Source organism: Mandrillus leucophaeus, unplaced genomic scaffold, assembly GCF_000951045.1.
Source record: "Mandrillus leucophaeus isolate KB7577 unplaced genomic scaffold, Mleu.le_1.0 Scaffold689, whole genome shotgun sequence".
In the NCBI taxonomy this organism is placed as follows: Eukaryota; Metazoa; Chordata; class Mammalia; order Primates; family Cercopithecidae; genus Mandrillus; species Mandrillus leucophaeus.
This window is the reverse complement of record NW_012107463.1, coordinates 555,871-575,842: the sequence shown is the minus strand read 5'-3', so window position 1 is coordinate 575,842 and position 19,972 is coordinate 555,871. Positions and strand designations below refer to the sequence as shown.

Genomic DNA, 19,972 nt, shown 5'->3' with positions numbered 1-19,972 from the left:
TGACTCAAAGCCTTTATCATTAAAACTGTGCTAAATAAATGCCCACAGGGCCAGCTAGTTGAGGCCATAGCTGCTGACTCTTTACAGCACCTTCCTTGGTGTCTGTGAGTGGCTCGGGCCCCTAGCTGCTCTTTCTCTGAATATCGGTATCTGGGTATGTTATTTGTCCATCGTGCAAGCTGGGGTCTGCAGGACAGACCCCCGCACATTTGGAAGTTCTGACTGCCATGTCACCCAGAGAAAATCTCAAGCTCTCCCAGTCCCAGTTCCCTTATCTGTGCAACAGACTGATAGTACTCACCTTTCCAGGGGGTTGGAAAATTCAATTAGAGGACAAAAGGGAAAGCACATAGCAAACTCTAAAGCTGTTTTTGATGGCTACTGTCATTACTGGGATGGGAAAGAGAGAAACAGTTCATTTCAGATCTCAATTGGCTTATGGACTGGATAGCAGTAGCAGTTCCCGTTGGAACTACCTATATCCTTATAATGTGGGGTGGGGTTGGATAACTGCAAGGGCCCTTTAAGCTCTAACATTCTGGCCTTGTCTTAGCATGGGGTAAATAAAGACACCAGTGTCCTTGGGCAGGCCTGGGCTTCACCTACCTCACCTGTTATCTGCCTAAGGAAGACAACAGATAATTTATGCATTTATTGGTCATGAGTTATTAAAAAGACGCTTGGCACACGTCTGTAATCCCAGCACTTTTTGAGGCTTAGGTGGGAGGATTGTTTGAGTTCAAGACCAGCCTGGGCAACATAGCAAGACCCTGTCTCTACAAAAAATAGAAAAAAAAAAGCCAGGTGTGGTGGTACATGCCTGTAGTCCCAGCTACTCAAAAAGCTGAAGCAGAAGGATCACTTCAACCCAGGAGGTCGAGGCTGCAGTGAGCCATGATATCACATCACTGTTGCACTTCAGCCTGGGAGACAGAGCAAGATTCTGCCTCTAAAAAAAAAAAAAACACTTGGAGTGATACCAGCAAATGGTGGACTAAAAAAACTTCAGAAAGCTTCAGGCCCTTGTTTCCCCTATGGAAACATTAAATAAACAACTAGAGAATGACTAAAATAATAGGGGCTGTGGAAATCAATCAAAAGACCTCCAACAACCAAGTGAATGCAGAGAAAGAAAAAGCCACATTACAAATAGAAGGAAGTTTCATGGCAGTTTGGTTTGCCTTTGCTCCACCCACTTCTAGCTTGGCACGGTGTGCCTTACAGGAAGCAGTGGTCTGATCTCCACTTCTTTGAACCAGAGAGAGAGTGAACCTAATTTTTAATGTTATAACCTGTCTAAGGGCTGCCTGATTGGTCTCTCTGTCACCTGTTACTTATCTTGGAGCTCACATGGCCAAATACAACATGGCTCAGGCTAGGAAAAACTTCAGGAAGGAGCAGGCATGGCTCATGAAAGTCACAGGGGGACTACAGACCTGCAGATATGTGGGGCAAGAAATTACTGATTGAGGAATACAAAATTATCGATTGAATTTCTGTGTATATGGGTGAATTGTAAAAAAGAACACACACACTGGCCAGGGAAGACCCATACCTAGAAAGGGCTTGAGGAAACCTTAACTCTTCAGATAAGGCTCATTAGAGAAGGTCTTCCATTGTACAGAACTAGTCTGTAAAGTCTATAAAAGGTGGTTGTTTTTCAGGTGCCAAATTTTCAACAAAAGATTACAAGATATACAAAGAAACACTAAAATATGGCCCATCCAAAGGACCAAAACAAATATCCAGAAACCATCTCTGAAGAAAAACGGGACTGGACTTACCAGACAAAAACTTTATTTATTTATTTATTTTTTTGAGATGGAGTCTCGCTCTGTCGCCCGGGCTGGAGTGTGGTGGCCAGATCTCAGCTCACTGCAAGCTCCGCCTCCCGGGTTTACACCATTCTCCTGCCTCAGCTTCCCGAATAGCTGGGACTACAGGCACCCGCCACCTCGTCCGGCTAGTTTTTTTTGTATTTTTTAGTAGAGACGGGGTTTCACCATGTTAGCCAGGATGGTCTTGATCTCCTGACCTCGTGATCCGCCCATCTCAGCCTCCCAAAGTGCTGGGATTACAGGCTTGAGCCACCGTGCCCGGCCAGACAAAGACTTTAAAACAGCTATTTTAAATATGCTCAAAGAACTAAGGATAATACAGACAAAGAACTAAAGGAAATCAGGAAAACAATATATAAACACAATAAGAATATCAACAAAGAGAAAGAAATTGTTTTTGTTAAAAGAACCAAACAAAAATCCTGAAGCTAAAAAATATAATAACTGAACTGAAAAATTCATTAGAGGAGTTTAACTGCAGACTCAAGCAGGCAGAAGAAAGCATCGGTGAGACTTGACAACAGGTCATTTGAAATGATTGAGTTTGAACAGAAAAAAGAAATAAAAATGAAGAAAAGTGAACAAAACCTAAGGAACTTATGGGACTCAATCAAGTGGATTAGTATACACATTATGAGAATTTCAGAAGGAGAAAAGACAAGGGAAGATACAGAAAGTTTATTTGAGGCCGGGCGCGGTGGCTCAAGCCTGTAATCCCAGCACTTTGGGAGGCCGAGACGGGCGGATCACAAGGTCAGCAGATCGAGACCATCCTGGCTAACACGGTGAAACCCCGTCTCTACTAAAGAATACAAAAAACTAGCCGGGCAAGGTGGCGTGCGCCTGTAATCCCAGCTACTGGGGAGGCTGAGGCAGGAGAATGGCGTAAACCCGGGAGGTGGAGCTTGCAGTGAGCTGAGATCTGGCCACTGCACTCCAGCCTGGGCAACAGAGCGAGACTCCGTCTCAAAAAAAAAAGAAATTTTATTTTAAAAGTCTAGTAAATATTACCTATAAATGTTATATAATATTGTTATTAATAAAGCTTTGATGTGGGGAAAAGAAAGATCAGACTGTTACTGTGTCTATATAGAAAGTAGACATAAGAGACTCCATTTTGTTCTGTATTTGAGATGCTGTTAATCTGTGACCCTACCCCCAACCTTGTCCTTGCAAGAGACATGTGCTATGGTGACTTAAGGTTTAAAGGATTTTGGGCTGTGCAGGCTGTGCTTTGTTAAACAAGTACCTGAAGGCAGCTTGCTGGTTAAAAGTCATCACCATTCTCTTAATCTCTAGTACCCAGGGACACGCACACTGCCAAAGGTCGCAGGGACCTCTGCCTAGGAAAGCTAGGTATTGTCCAAGGTTTCTCCCCATGTGATAGTCTGAAATATGGCCTCGTAAGGACCTCTGCCTAGGAAAGTTAGGTATTGTCCAAGGTTTCTCCCCATGTGATAGTCTGAAATATGGCCTCGTGGGAAGGGAAAGACCTGATCGTCCCCCTGCCTGACACTCGTGAAGGATCTGTGCTGAGGAGGACTAGTACAAGAGGAAAGAAGGCCTCTGGGCAGTTGTTGGCAGTTGAGATAGAGAAACGTAGGTCTCCTGCCCGTCCCTGGGCAATGGAACATCTCGGTATAAAACCCAATTGTATGTTCTGTTTACTAAGAAAGGCGAAAACCGCCTTACGGCGAAAGGCAGGACTTGCTAGTGCAATGCTGCTCTTTATGCACTAAAAAGGTTTATGGAGATGTTTACATATGCATATCAAGGCACAGCACTTTTCCTTAAACTTATTCATGTCACAGACATATTTATTCATATGTCTTACTGCTGACTTTCTCCCTATAATGATCCTATTATCCTGCCACTTCCTTTTCTTTAAGATGGTAAAGATATTTATCAATAAATACTAGGGGAACTCAGAGACTGGTGCCGGCATGGGTCCTCTGTATGCTGAGCGCCTGGTCCCCTGGGCCCACTTTTTCTTTCTCTATACTTTGTCTCTGTGTCTCATTTCTTTTCTCAAGTCTCTCGTTCCACCTAACAAGAAACGCCCACAGGTGTGGAGGGGCAGGCCACCCCTTCACTTTGAGGGGGTGGAGAGAGAGCATGAGGAGGAATAGCTAATGGATGCTGGGCTTAATACCTAGGTGATGGGTTGATCTGTGCAGCGAACCACCATGGCACATATTTACCTATATAACAAACCTGCACATCCTGCACATGTACCCGGAACTTAAAAGTTGAAGGAAAAAAAAAAAAAAAAGAAAGCTTTGTGCCAGGCCTACCTGGTGCTAAACCCAAATCATAGATAATACTCTAGGTAAATATTTCTGCCTGTTTCTTCTGAAGAATGAATAAGAACTAGAATTCACACTTTAGGAGACTGAGGTGGGAGTATCACTTGAGCCCAGGAGTTTGATACCAACCTGGGCAACATGGCAAGACCCTGTCTCTAAAAATTAAACCTAAAAAAATCAGCCAGGTATGGTGGCATACTCATATAGTGCCAGCTACTCAGAAGGCTGAGATGGGAGAATTGCTTGGGCCCAGAAGTTTGAGGCTGCAGGGAGCTAGGATCGTGTCACTGCTCCAGCCTGGGCAACAAAGCAAGATGCTACCTCTAAAAAAACGAAAAAGAGGCTGGGTGCGGTGGCTCACACCTGTAATCCCAGCACTTTGGGAGGCCGAGGCGGGTGGATCATGAGATCAGAAATTCAAGACCAGCCTGGCCAACATGGTGAAACCCCGTCTCTACTAAAAATACAAAAATTAGCTGGATGTGGTGGTGTGTGCCTGTAATCCTGGCTACTCAGGAGGCTGAGGCAGGAGAATCCCTTGAACCCGGGAGGCAGAGGTTGCAGTGAGCTGAGATCCTGCCACTGCATTCCAGCCTGGGCAACAGAGCGAGACTCCATCTACAAAAAATAAAAAAAGAAAAGAAAAGATACCAAAAAACTAGAATTCAAAATTAAAAAAAAAAAAAGTATAGGCTGGGCGCAGTGGCTCACGCCTATAATCCCAGCACTTTGGGAGGCCAAGGTGGGTGGATCACTGAAGGTCAGGAGTTCGAGACCAGCCTGGCCAACATGGTGAAACCCCGTCTCTATTGAAAGAACACAAAAATTAGCTGGGCATGGTGGTGAGCACCTGTAATCCCAACTACTCAGGAAGCTGAGGCAGGAGAATCACTTGAATCCAGGAGGCAGAGATTGCAGTGAGCTGAGATGGTGCCATTGCACTCTAGCCTGGGCGACACAGTAAGACTGTGTCTCAAAAATAACAAAAACAAAAAACTAAAAGAATAAATGAGAACTACAAAGCATAGGGCTTATGGTATTGTAAGATTATTTTTTTCTCCTGTTTCTAGGTCCCAAAACTATTTTGTGAGCTTTTCTAGTTGAAAAAATCTGTGGCTTTATGAAAATATCTAGGAAAACTAGATAAGTAAACCTTTTGGAAATACTGATTTGAGCCATTGCTTAATATTTTGTCTGTGTTTGAGCACATTCAACAGCTGAAATCACTGAGTTTGCAGCTAAGGATTCTATTAGTTCCTTGGGGTGTTTCTGAAATTGTTTCCGCGTGTCCTCCATGGCGCAAATAAAAGAGTCCTCAGATCCCTGCAAGGTCAGAAAGCAAGAAATCAAGGAATATGGAACAACAAACACCCTCCGAATGAAAGGTTTTATTTGCTCATGAAGCTTATACAACTGCTCATTCTCTACAGCTCTTCCAGCCTCTCCTCATTCTCCAAAACCACCTGGATTTGGTTGAGTACACTGCCAAAACAGGCCTGCCAGTGCTTTGAAATTTTATCAATGTAGTACTGAATTGTAAACACCACTTTTGTAAAATGTCTTTACTCAGTTTTAACCTCTGTAAGTTATATAAGAATGTGTCCCTTGTTTGTTTATAGCTTAGCTTAGTATCATAAGATTATCTTTAATCCACTTTGAACATCGTGGTGAGAGCGTTGGGATACATGTGTCCTGGCTATTAGCTCACCTAAACTAATATTTGCTTGTTAGAGGCAATGATTTGCTTCAGAGAGACTCAGAGCAAGTAGGATCTCAACGAAATTTCCTTGACCATCCCCGAAAAACTTGAGTCTGACTTAAAAAAAAAAAAAAAGAGGGCTGGATGCAGTGGCTCACACCTGTAATCCTGGCACTTTGGGAGGCCAAGGCGGGCGGATCCCTTGAGTCCAGGAGTTCAAGACCAGCCTGGGCAACATGGCAAAAACTTGTCTCTATGTAAAAACCAACCAAAAAAAAAAAAAAATAAGGCCTTCATTTAGAAAGAAAAACATGAAGGGCAAGGATTAGAGCTGACTAAAATGTAGGAGTTGGAGGGAGATTCCAAGCAAATACCCAAATACCTTCTAACACCCCCAGAAACTGCTCAGTCGCCATCTCTGAAATAAGGGCATAAACACTCTAAGATTTACACTCTTTCCCTTTTTAAATTCTCTTCCATCACACAGGAAATCCTTGTTCATATTATAATATGGTAAGATGTACATAAAATTTTCTATTTTAACTATTTGGGGGTGTACAGTTAAGTGGCATTATGTACATCAACATTATTGTGCAACCATAACCACTGTTCATCTCCAGAACATTTTCATGTTGCAAACTGAAACTATGTACCCATTAAACAGTAACTCCCAGCAGGGTGAGGTTGCTCACGCCTGTAATACCAGCACTGGGAGGCAGGCAGGCAGATCACGCGGTCCTGAGTTCTAAGACCAGCCTGGCTAACACGGTGAAACCCCATCTCTACTAAAAATACAAAAAATTAGCCAGGCGTGGTGGCATGCACCTGTAGTCCCATTTACTTGGGAGGCTGGGGGAGGAGAATCACTTGAACCCAGGAGGCGGAGGTTGCAGTGAGCCGAGATTGTGCCACTGCACTCCAGACTGGGCGACAGAGAGAGACTCTGTCTCAAAAAAAAAAAAAAAAAACAAAAAAAAAAAAACAAAAACCAAGAAACAATAACTCCCCATTACCCCTCCCCCAGCCCTTGGTAACCTCTATTTTAATTTATCATTTATTTACTTTGTTTTTAGTAGAGATAGGTTCTTACTATTTTGCCCAGGCTGATTTCAAACTCCTGGGCTCAAGCAATCTGTCTGCTGTGTCCTCCCTAAGTGCTGGGATTACAGGCGTGAGTCACCACACCTGGCTGGTAACCTATATTTAAATCTGTCTCTATGAATTTGCCTATTCTGGGTACCTCATGTAAGTGGAATCGTACATATTTATCCTTTTATATCTGGTGTATTTCACTTTACATAATGTCTTTAAGTTTCATCTGTGTTGTAGCATGTGTCACATTTCCTTCTTTTTTAAGGCTGATTAATATTTCTTTTTTTTTCTTTTTGAGACAGAGTCTCGCTCTGTCACCCAGGCTGGAGTGCAGTGGCACAATCTCAGCTCACTGCAACCTCCACCTCCCGAGTTCAAGCAATTCTCCTGCCTCAGCCTCCCAAGTAGCTGGGATTACAGGCACACGCTACCATGCCAGGCTAATTTTTGTATTTTTAGTAGAGACGGGGTTTCACCATGTTGGCCAGGCTGGTCTTGCTCCTGACCTCATGATCCACCTGCCTCAGCCTCCCAAAGTACTGGTATTACAGGTGTGAGCCACCACATCAGGCCTGATTAATATTTCTTGTGTATATATACCACATTTTGTTCACCCATTCATCTGTCAATGGACATTTGGGTTGTTTCCACCTTTTAGCAGTTGCAATAATGCCATGACGAGCATTAGTTTATAACTATCTGTCCAAGTCTCAGCTTTCAATTCTTTCGTGATATACCCAGAAATGGAATTGCTAGATCATATGAGCATTCTAGGTTTCTTTTTTAAAATTTACTTTTATTTATTATTTTAAAAATTTCTTAAAACTTTTAAAGTACATTAAACAAAAAGAAAAATTAGTTACCAATAATCCCACCACTCAAAGATAACCACCATTAGCAACAGTCAGGCATGGTGGCATGCAGCTGTAGACCCAGCTACTTGGGAGGCTGAGAAGGGTTAATGGCTTGAGTCCAGGAGTTCGAGGATCTAGTAAGATGATCATGTCACTACACTTTAGCCTGGGTGACAGAAGGAGACCGCATCTCAAAACACACACACACACACACACACACACAAAACGATAGAGTGTTGATGCTTTCAGACTTCCTAATCTATCCAAATATCCATAAGAAAAATAAAAATTTAAAAAGTCATCTCTAATTTTCTCAGCAACCCTTTGAGGCAGGTACTGTGGTCACTCTTACCGGCAGGTGAGGAAACAGGCTCAATGAATAGAGGCAGGGGCTGTGACTCAAGGAGTCAGTTGAATTGGAAGGCGAGGCTGTAACATCTTCAAGCTTCTCAGAAGAGCAAGTGCCTGGAAGTCGGGTAGAAGTGTAGGCAGTCCTGCAGAAGAAGCAAAGGCTACAAGGTGGGGATAGCACTGGTTCCAGGTCATACCGGAGATTATTAACAAATTTGGAATCAGAATTCAGAATTCCCTGATCTGGATTTTTCCCAAAGAGACACACCCTGCACATGGTCCTGCACCCGGATTTCTCAAACTTTAGTGCATATCAGAATCCTAATTACAGGAAAATTCCTGGGCCAACCCACCCCTGGAATTTCAGAACCAGCAAGCGTGGGGCAGGACTCTGGAATCCGCATTTTAAGCAAATGCTCAGGTGATCCTTGGACACTTTAGAATCACTACCCTGGACCATGAGCCAAGGCATTTGATTAATTACATACTTTTTTTTTTTTTTTTGAGACAAGTTTTTTTTTTTTTTTTTTTTTTTTTGAGACAGAGTCTCACTCTGTCGCCCAGGCTGGAGTGTGGAGTGCAGTGGCCGGATCTCAGCTCACTGCAAGCTCCGCCTCCCGGGTTTACGTCATTCTCCTGCCTCAGCCTCCGGAGTAGCTGGGACTACAGGCACCTGCCATCTCGCCCGGCTAGTTTTTTGTATTTTTTTAGTAGAGACGGGGTTTCACCGTGTTAGCCAGGATGGTCTTGATCTCCTGACCTTGTGATCCGCCCGTCTCGGCCTCCCAGAGTGCTGGGATTACAGGCGTGAGCCACCGCGCCCGGCGAGACAAGTTCTTACTCTATCACCCAGACTAAAGTGCAGCGGCACAATCATGCTCGCTGCAGCCTAGAACTTCTGGGTTCAAGTGATTCCCTGGCCTCAGCCTCCTGTATAGCTAGGACTATAGGCACACACCACCACGCCCAGCTAATTTTTTAATTTGCAGAGATGGGTCTTGTTATGTTGCCCAGGCTGATCTCCATCTCCTGGCTTCAGTGATCCTCCTGCCTGGGCATCCCAAAGAACTGGGATTACAGGTGTGAGCCACCACAGCCGGCTGAGAGCACTAACTTCCATCAGGCTCCATTGGGAGCAAGGGACTAAGAGTTACCTTTGAAAGAGTTTCCCAAGCCTCCAGACCAGGCACGATCTGGCATTCTGGGAGGTTACCGTCCCTCCTTGCCAGCCCCACGGTGCCCACCTGCTCTCTCAGAAGATTCTCTCACTTTCTGTTCTGCTCTGTGGTTATTTATTAACAGCCTTCACTGCCTCTAAGGACGGGATAGTGCATTCTTGGGGGCTGCCCTTAGCATAGTTACCTACGCCACTCAGCTCCTGCTGGACTACAGATATCTGGAGAGCATGGACCTTACAGAATCTACTTCCATATCCATTCAACATTTTACTGAAGACCTGTGTGCCAGGTAATATGCTGGGTGTTGGGGACACAGAAGAACCTATCCACTTCCCATCCCCCACACCCTGGTCCAGGCCAACGTCAGACCTTGTTGGAGTCACAATTAATCCTCCTGCAACCTCCCTTGCACCCCTCCAATCCATCCTCCATGCAACATAATTTAAAACAGAAATCTGATCATGTCACTCCCCTGCTTTAAGGCTTCCAGAGGTTTGCATTTATTCTTAGGATGAAGACCAAAATTCTTACATTCAGGACCTGGCCTACCTGTCCTGACACAGCTCACCTCACTGATTCCCGTTTTGCTTAACTGTTTGCCCTGCAGTCCCTCTGGCCTTCTTGGAGTTCCTCAGGGTCTTCAGTGGTCCCAGACTGGCAAGCCGTCCATCTCACCACTGACACTGAGATGGGGTGTAAGGTGCAAAATGGGCATTAGGGATCAACTCTTGCAAGAGGAAGTGGGAGAAAGTAGGATTGGGCAGAGAATGAAAAATAGGCCTGACAAAACCTCAGGTAACCTGCTGGGGAAGCCCTGGAGCTATGGAAACAGCTGGATTCTTATATGCTGAGTACCTGCCTCTTCACTTAGGGCACCATGGCAATCCCAGGCTAGGCGCATCTCCACACTGGCCGGGAGTGATGTCTCTTATCAACCTTCCAGGGCTGGGGTGGGAGCAGCTCATGGACCATCTCGTTTGGGAAATCTTTGCGCAGACCTCTGAACGCTCAGAAAACTCCATCCTTTTTATCCCCAGGGGTTATGACAGTTTGTAATCACTTGTGATGACCTCTGCCTTCCCTAAGAAACTGTATGTTCTACGCAGGTAGGAACAGTCGGCTTGACTCTTTGTAGTCCCAGAACTCAGCCTCATGCCTGGCACAGGGTAAGTGCCCAAGAAGAATTAGTTACATTATGGAATAAAGATGGGTATTATGTCTTGCAAACATATGACTCTCCAGCTATGTGGGTTGACGGGACCTTGTGTATTTGAAGCTCTCACTCAGCTTACAGGAAGGGCTTTAATGATCATTTCAATCAGGTTTTAGCTTTAATATTTAGGAGCCAGCTCCTATCCATCCCCACCTGGTCTAGAGGGCAAAATAAAAGCAAATCATTAGGCTGGGTGAGGTGACTCACCCCTGTAATCCCGGTACTTTGGGAGGCTGAGGTGGGTGAATCACTTGAGGCCAGGAGTTCGAGACCAGCCTGGTCAATATCGGGAAACCCTGTCTCTACTAAAAATACGCCCCCCCCCAACAAAAAAAAAAAAAAACAAATTAGCCGATGCACGCTTGTAGTCTCAGCTACTCAGGAGGCTGAGGCAGAAGAATTGCTTGAACCCAGGAGGCAGAAGTTGCAGTGAGATTAGATCGTGCCACTGCATTCCAGCCTGGGTGACTGAAACAAGACTCTGTCTCAAAAAATAAAAATAAAAATAAAATAAAAATAAAAATCAGACAAGAACAACAAAACAAAATGAACACACACACACACTCTTGGACTGGGTTAGATGTGTAAATAAATAAAAATAAAAGCAAAGTTTATGCTATTGCCACCATCATCATCACAACCACCACCCAGAAACTTTTCAAAGGCTTTGTTCATTGTAATGGCAAGCTTGAATTTCCAAACCCAGAGAGCTACACAAGACTGGTCCCTGCAGGCATGGGCTGTAGCACTGGGTTAGAAATCACAATTACTGCTCTCCCATTTAGCTGCACCACCTGAACAGGTCACCTAACCTCTCTGAGCCTCATCTATAAAGTGGGAATAATACTGCCTGTGCTTTGGGGTAAGAAAGTGCTTTGCAAATTGTACAGTGGTTCACAAGAAAGCAAGGAAGCTTTTTTCCTCAAGCAATCTCAGATAGATGGGTTGGCAGAGCGCATGTTAGGCACTCGATGTGTTTTTCACAGTGACGATATGGGAGCACACATAAGAAGGCTGTGTGCTAGTTGTTGTTCCCAGTTGTGGAAATAGATTTGTGATCACCTCTCTAAGCCCCTCCTCCCCTGTCCCTACTGATCAGAGTCAGAGACAACGGAAGAGCATAGCACACTGACCTGTGGGTGGACAGCAAGGGACTGCATGGACATCACATGCAAGTCAAGGTCAGCGTTTTTTGGAGGTGGAGGGTTGTTTGTGTCTCCTCAGCTGGGCAGTCGATAATGACGACACTGAAGGAGGAGCTAAGCTCACTGGGGAAGACTTTTACCTGAAGACTGAATGAATACCTGGCCATCAAGACCTAGTGTAGACAAAGGTGCGGGGGTGGAACCAGTACATGAGAAGCCCAAATATCCTTCCAGGGCCTTTGGTGGACCAACCCACTTTGCTGACATAGGAACACTCAAAGATATCTTCGCTTTCTGCTGTTCTCCCTACCTCGTTTCCTCTTTTATTGGCAACCAATGTATTTAATCACAGTATGAGGCAGGTGTTACCCTGACTTTACTCATAGGAAAACTAGGCTTTACCAAGACGAGGTAGTACAAACTCAGTTAAGCAGTGCACGGCTGTAAGCAACTGTGGATATTCCGACTCAGGTCTACCTTCTCCCCTACACTGCTGGCCCAACTTTCACAAACTGTGAGTGTGTGTGTGTTGGGATGTGGGAGCTCTGGGCTGTTTTTCTGCTTGAAGACACCCAGACTCACAGAATTTCCAAGAGAAAGGACCTTAGAGGGTATTTAACCCAATTTATTTTGCACATGGAGAATCTGGGACCGAGACGGGATTTTGTAGATTCTGTATTCGTATTTTTTGATTTTGTAGATTTTGGTGTTTCCATTAGACCCCGAGTCTTCCAGAACTCCCTTTGCGCCACCCTACACCTCCTCCTAGTCTTGCCCTGCTCTTGGTCTGGGCAAGCCAGGACACCTTTCGCCAGCAGACACCGTTACCAGACATAATAGCCCCCTTGTGCTGGGCATTCATTCTTAAACAAATATTTACTGAGTGGCTCCTCTGTGGCGGGAACTGTTAGAGGTGCTGCGAATGCCATGAACAAGAAAGACACTGCCCCTGCTCCTCTAGAGCTCGCACGGTTAGTCGGGGGAGGTAAACCATAGTCCAGTAAAAAGTAACCGAAAATACTTTCAGATGCTAGGCAGAAAATAAAACGTTAGTGATGGAGGTCGGGGGTCAGACGGAGTGGTCGGGAAAAGCTGACCGCTTGGCAGATGGTCCTTGAAGTCTCACAACAACCCTCAGAAGCCGTGGGCAGATCCCCGTCTTGCTGAGAAGGAAACTGGCGTTCGGGAGTCAGGGCGGCGTGGCCAAGTCCCAGACTCCTCACCCCGCTTCCTGCCAGCTCCGGTGGGCAGCCGCAAGCACCGTGTGGCCTTGGATGATGAAACTCGGGGCGATGACTACACCATCCAGCAGCCTGCGTCCTCGCAGGTGCTGGCAGTGAGGGCAGTGGGGGGCGGACGCGCCACTAGGGAGAGGCTGCCAACAGCTCTAGCTTCGCAGACGCGACAGACAGCACGGCCCCTGCCGGGCCCCTCCGGGCTCTCCAGCCCCTCAGCTGGGACAATGAGCCCGCCCAGACCCCGCCACGTTCGGACGAGCACTCCCGCCTACTGTCCGGTCCCCGTCCGGCCCCGCGCGGGGTGCTGTGGGACTTGTAGTTCGCTTCGCTCTCCGCAGCCGCTCCAGAGCGGCCAGGAGAACTACAGGGCCCAGGAGGCAGCGCGCAGGCCCGGGGCGGCCCCGACGGCGGTGGGTGTGCGAGCGCAGGGGCCGGGCGGCGCGGGCGCCGGGTGCGGGGATGCGGCTGCGGGCGCCGGGGCTGGGAAGCTGCTCCAGGCGCGCGAGCTAACCCGGCGCAGCGAGGGCCTACCAGGGGCGACAGGCACGTTGCATGCATGCCTTGGGCGCAGCCTTTGCGAAACCCGGCTGGGTGCGCGTTGGTGCTTCAGCGGCGCGGTGGAGGGTCCCGGTCGCCGGGGGACCGAAGCCAGGCTGGCACCGCTCGCTGAAAGAGCCCTTGGCTGGGCTTGGGTGTGGGACTGCTGCCCGCCTAGGGCAGTGCGCGACGTGTTTATTCTCTTTCTCTTTTTGTGCCAAGGTTTCCCTCCGCAAGCGCGCGATGCAGCGGGCGGCGGCGCTGGTCCGGCGGGGCTGTGGTCCCCGGACCCCCAGCTCCTGGGGCCGCAGTCAGAGCAGCGCGGCCGCCGAGGCCTCGGCAGTGCTCAAGGTGCGGCCCGAGCGCAGCCGGCGCGAGCGCATCCTCACGCTGGAGTCCATGAACCCGCAGGTGAAGGCGGTGGAGTACGCGGTGCGGGGACCCATCGTGCTCAAGGCCGGCGAGATCGAGCTTGAGCTGCAGCGGGTGAGCGCGCGCCGGGCCTCTGGGAGGCTGGGGCCGCTGAGCAAGGGAAAAACCGCAGCAGACCCAGCTGGGGTCCTCCCCACGACGTCCACCCCCATGGCCAGCTTCTCAGTCAGCCAAGCCTGGCTAAAACGAGAGAATGCCTCCTCCCGCCCCTTCACTGGTGCCCAGCACCCGGCACTGGTGAGGCCTTGCAATACGGTTCACTTGTTGAATTGAATTCAATTGTTGAGCAGCCGGTGCTGCCAGGCACCGCACGTTGTGTGTCTGCCCTACCCCGGTGGAACCAAGGTCCAGTGGAGGGAGGAACATAAGCGAATGAAGAAAGAAGCAGTAGAGTCTCAGTGATAAGTTCTTGGAAGAAAGTAAAAAGGAAGAGGGTTGGAATGGGGGTGGTGGGAGGGAAACCATTTTAGGTAGGAGGGGAGATGGGGGGCGGGGGGGCGCTCTGCGGAAACTTGGGTCTGTTCCCCAGTCTTTCTCCGTGTCTTTGGCCCTTAGGGTCTTTGCCAGTCCTGGTTCCCGGAAGAGTCGGCAGAATTCCTTCCTGTAGGCCCCTCTGGAGCCGTGGCCGACCAGCCACTTCTCTGGTCTGGTGACAGTCACCGAGGTGGGGAACCAGAGGGTTGGGCCTGTCCGGCTTTGGTAAGGGGGCCCTGGGACTTTCTTCACCTTGGTGGCCAGCCGGCTGGCTGGGATCTTGGCTTGAGTTTATAGCTTCATGTAAGGTGACCCCACAGCCAGGAAGGATTTCTGCCTCCCCACAACCAGGATGTCTGGGGTTGGGGTGATAGAGGGGTCCCTGTAGGAAAGAGTTCTAGCCTGGGTGGAATTCAGGAGGCAGAGCCGAGAGGGGTTATCTTAAAAAGTAAATACTCCTAAGATTTGTAAGAAGCTAATAATTACCCAGCTGCTTGCTAGAGAGAGTCTGACTGAGAATTGAGGTGGGAGGGGGGGGTTACTTCATCTTGCCCTCACCTTGATCACTTAGTGCCCCATGAATGCATGGCAGTAAGCTTCAGGGGGATCATGACACTTGACCCCATTCCGGTGGGAACTTGGGGGTTTTAATGAGCTCCTGGCCTCCCGAGACCTGGTTGAGACACTCAGTTCTGCTGACTGAAAACAGTGAGCTGGACGAGTCAGAGTCCAGTCTCCCCCGGACTCCTTGCAGGGCTAAGTGTGAAGATGGCCGGGAGGAGGCTGGCTTTGTTTCTGTGCCTCCCCGGCCCAGAGGTGGGCCCGGCAGAGAACACCGGCTGTTGTTGTCTGGCAGGCTGGAGCTGGCCCTCCTTGAGGCAACAGCCTCCCTGCTAAAACACAGCTGGGATTAACGTGTTCCTGGTTTATCACGTTACAGCTGATTTCTCTGGTTCCAGAACTGGCAGGGGTTCCAGGAATTACCTCTGCCTTTTGCTAAATAGCAGCTCCTGTGTTGGCTCCATGAGGCTTGAGGATGATGGGGACAGAAGGGCACTGTCTCTGCCTTGAGGAATCTGATTGCTGCGTTATTCTCTGAGCCTGAGTCCCCCTCCCCCGATTCTTTAAGAATGTGTGGGGATTTTTTAGCAGGCAGAATATGTGAGAGCCTTCCAAGTGGGAGCAGTGCTGTGAGCAACGGCAGGAAGTTGGGGAGTTCTGGGCATTTGGGGAAGGGGGCTGGTGCTTTAGTGGAACACTAACAGAGAGATGTGGGAGGTGAATGAGACAGAAAAGGTGGACTGGAGTCTTGTGTGCTGGGATTCGGTTGTCATGGTGCGTTTTGGTTGGAGGTGGGAACCAGAAAGTGTTTCCAGCAGGAATGTGGCTTGATGATTGCAGGTGGGCAAATATCTTGGTTACTGGGCCAGGGACATCTCTGATTTCTGAGACAGAAGCTCCACACCCCCATATCCTACTCCTGAGTTAGTTGATTTTTTTTGGCCACCTACATTCTGGTACTTTCATTCAAGCGTATCCATTCTCATTCTCTTCTCACTGTGAGTCTCAGTTCGCTGGCTGTGGGTGCTGGCTAGACCAGCTTAGATAGCCTCACTGAAACCCTTCCTTCTTGGGAGACAGCCTTGCTTCTCCTTGCCAGCTTAAACAGTGCCCTTCTTGCAAGAGCCACATTTCCCCAGTCCTTTCTTTTTAGTTATTTCTGGCTTGCCTTCTCTTTGTGCAGCTTTGGTTTTTCTACTTCTGTTTTGAACTGTCGTGCTCAAAACTGGTTGGTTAGAGGCCGGCCACGGTGGCTCACACCTATAATTCCAGCGCTTTGGGAGGCCGAGGTGGGTGGATCACCTGAGGTCAGGAGTTCGAGACCAGCCTGGCCAACATGGCGAAACCCTGTCTCTACTAAAAACACAAAAATTAGCCGGGCATGGTGGTACACACTTGTAACCCCAGGTACTCGGCAGGCTGAGGCAGGAGAATCGCTTGAACCCGGAAGGTGGAGGTGGCAGTGAGCCGAGATGCACTCCAGCCTGGGCAACAAGAGCGCAGAACGAGACTGCATCTCAAAAAACAAACAAACAAAAAAACTGATTGGTTAGAGATTTGATGAGCTAGGATTTGTAGGGAGTAGGGTGACTTAGGGTGAATCCTATATCCATTCTGGACCTCAGGTTCCCTAGAGTATAAACAGATGTGGCCTGGCTGGGCCAGGGTTCTCCCTGTCCTCAGTTTTATACCTCCTTGTCCATTCAAAACTGTCCTTGGGGACTCAAGGTGACTCTTGGTGGTACCAAGGCCTTCATGCTGTCTATGGAATTCTTTCACCAGGTGTTCTGCAAACAATGTAAGCTGTTTGGGCATGTGGCTCTGGTGTTTAACTTTGGGTGGCTGGCTGAGCTGAATCCCTGTCCTTTCTGCTTCTCTGGCAGTGGAGCCTGAAGGAGGCGGGGAGGTGGGCTAAGGGCTGTGAAAAGGGCCGTTCTCCTGCAATCCCAGCTCTATGCTCTTAGAGGGGCCTTGCTTCTCCCTGAGAGCAGCTCCAAAGGGGAGAACCTATCTTAGCTTTTCAGATCCTGGTGTTCACTGCAAGCAGCACTTAAAAATAAGCTGCAATTAAAAGGAGTTTTGAAAAGATCTGACAGTTCTTTCTCAACCTACTTTTTCCCTTGCTTTATTGGGGGATGGGGGTTGGGGATTGGTACAAGTGGAGACAGGAATGGCTTTGCTTCTAGCTGTAAGGCAACAGTCAGGGCAGACATTCAGAACTGAGGGAAAGACTGACGGTTACTGGTCACGTCAGTCTGTGTTGCATCCAAACAAAGGTAAAAGCAGAGAGTGCTAAGGCACGTGGCTATAGTTAGCTAAGAACTAAGATTGGAAACCCTGTATGTGCCAAGCACAGGTGGTGAATCTCACTCATTTTCTGTGGGATTTAGATGCTCCTTTATTTATTTATTTATTTGTTTATTGAGACAGAATCTAGTTCTGTCACCCAGGCTGGAGTGCAGTGGCACGATCTCATCTCACTGCAACCTCCACCTCCTGGGTTCAAGCAATCCTCCTTCCTCAGCCTCCCGAGTAACTGCGATTACAAGTGCCCGCCACCACGCCCAGCTAAATTTTTTGTATTTTTAGTAGAGACGGGGTTTCACTGTGTTGGCCAGGCTGGTCTTGAACTCCTGACTGTGATCTATCTGCTTTGGCCTCCCAAAGTGCTGGCATTACAAATGTGAGCCACTGCGCCCCACCAGATGCTACTTTATTTTTTAAAAGACAGGGTCTTGCTCTGTTGCCTAGGCTGGAATGCAGTGGCACAATTATGACTCACTGCAGCCTTGAACTCCTGGGCTCGAGCCATCCTCCTACCTCAGCCTCCTGAGCAGCTTGGACTACAGGTGTGCACCACCATGCCTGGCTAATTTTTAAATTTTTTGTAGAGACCAGGTCTTACTGTGTTGCCCAGGGTGGTCTCAAACTCCTGGCTTCAAGTAATCCTCCCACCTTGGCCTCCCAAAGTGCTGGATGGGTGGGCGTGAGCCACCACACCCAGCTACTTTTTCTTTTGTAATTATTATTACATAATAATACTAATTATTATTGTTAATTATAGCTGTTCCGCCAAACAGCCCATACTGTTTGCAGAGCACCTGGCGAAAGGATTCCATAGCTCTATCATCCAGGCAGGAGTGCAGTGGCGCAATCTCAGCTCACTGCAGCCTCGACTTCCTGGGCTCGGGCGATCCTCACACCTCAGCCTCCTGAGTAGCTGGGACCACAAGGCGTATGCCACCATGCCTGGCTAATTTTTGCATTTTTTTGTAGAGACAGGGTTTGCCATGTTGCCCAGGCTATTAATTTTTTTTTTTTTTTTTTTTTTAAAGAGACAGGGCCTTACTCTTTCTTCTAGGCTGGAGTGCAGTGGTGCAATCATAGCTCACTGTGGCCGCAAATTCCTGGGCTCGAGTGATCCTCCTGCCTCAGCCTCTTCAGAAGCTAGGACTACAGGCGTGTGCCACCATTCTGGCTAATTTCCTTTTTTGTAGAGATGGGATCTTGGTATGTTGTCTGGGCTGGTCTCAAACTGCTAGCCTTGGGTGATCCTCCCATCTCAGCCTCCCAAAGTGCCAGGATTACCTGTATGAGCCACTGTGCTTGGTCTAGATGCTACTTTAAAATTTGTAGTGCAGGCTTCCAATAGGAGGAACCCTCCATCTACCCAGCCTGCCCAGGTCAGTCACCACACATATGCTGGGCTCTGCCTTTGTGTGCTGTGGGCCTCAGACAAGTCATTCAGCCTTGGTTTACTCATCTGCAAAATGTGACCAGTTTATTTCTCTGAAAGACTAGTTTGAGTCTTTGATACTTTGATGATAATACTTTGAACAGCTGTGAAGCTAATTAGAACTGCCAGGTCTTCCTTCTCAAGCTAATGAGAGTGGTCTAGGGATAAGAAGTTCTGAGGGTCGCTTGTCTTTCCTACCTCCTGAGGCTCTGGGTCTGGGAAGTGCTCTGTGGGACTTGCTCTTTCCTCCTGGGCAAGCTGCTTGCTGTTTTGAGCAACTCCCACTATCCTGTTTGGAATTTATTCAGCTTTCAGCCCTGCTTCTGCCTTGCGAATCTGGGCTTCTATAGTTGACCACCCCACGGACGCCCAGAGTTCAGGGGCCCACACCCTGCCTTCCCTGCCTCAGTGATCTGGCAGCTTAGCCTTGGGGACTCTGGCCTATGCTCTCAGTCACAGACGTGTGTAGCTGCAGCTCCGGTTTCTTCTGGTTTCACTTGTCTTTCTGTTTTGGGACCAGATCTTGTGCTGAGCCTCAGCTGTGAAATGGACCTGCTTTCTGGGACTGTGGGTCTAGTTGGTGTTTGTCTCTGGGACTTCTTGCGAGAGCTCTCTGCAGGACTTTCTGCCCGCCCTCGCCCCAGTCAGTGCCCTTTTTGGGATCAGCAGCCCGGGAGCACTTCCACTTCATGCTCCTAGGGCTGGGGCCTGCAGGTCCTCCCTCCCACGCCCTGCCCTTCTCCTTCCCCGCACCCCATTCTTATTCTTCACCAGCCTGAGCTCTGGAGGGTGGCGGTCTCATCTGTGCTGCTCATGGCTGTCACTGGGGCATGGGTGACCAGTATTTGTTGAATTGGAGGAAAGTTCTCTGCCAGCCTTTCTGCCCACAGGCCATGTAAGGTGACCAGAGCCATCCCTTGCATAGGGAAACAGCCTTGTGCCTGGTTTTTTCTCCCCATTTTTATTGAGGGGGAGACAAATATAATTGACAAAGAAAAATTGTATATATTCAAGGGACACAGTGTGGTGGTTTGACATTTATATACATTGTATATGTAATATGACATGGAGATGATTACCACAGTCAATTATTTTTTTTTTTTTTGAGACGGAGTCTTGCTCTGTCGCCCAGGCTGGAGTGCTGTGGCCGGATCTCAGCTCACTGCAAGCTCCGCCTCTCGGGTTCCCGCCATTCTCCTGCCTCAGCCTCCCGAGTAGCTGGGACTACCGGCGCCCGCCACCTCGCCCGGCTAGTTTTTTGTATTTTTTAGTAGAGACGGGGTTTCACCGTGTTAGCCAGGATGGTCTCGATCTCCTA

General features: G+C 48.3%; 1 protein-coding gene across 2 annotated transcripts in view; it reads left to right on the top strand.

Moving 5' to 3' along the window:
* Positions 1 to 13,352: 13,352 nt before the first annotated feature.
* The window catches only part of GPT2 (glutamic pyruvate transaminase (alanine aminotransferase) 2), a 55,592-nt gene continuing 48,972 nt past the window's right edge, over positions 13,353 to 19,972 (top strand). The window contains exons 1-2 of one of the 2 annotated variants that reach the window (XM_012002457.1): positions 13,779 to 14,302; positions 14,439 to 14,547. Coding sequence is in view for 1 of the 2 variants with exons in the window: in XM_012002455.1 (XP_011857845.1) it covers positions 13,467 to 13,937 (471 nt within the window). In the remaining variant the exon portion in view is untranslated. Of the gene's footprint in view, positions 14,303 to 14,438; positions 14,548 to 19,972 lie in introns of both variants that reach the window. The other variant, XM_012002455.1, reaches the window with a different exon arrangement.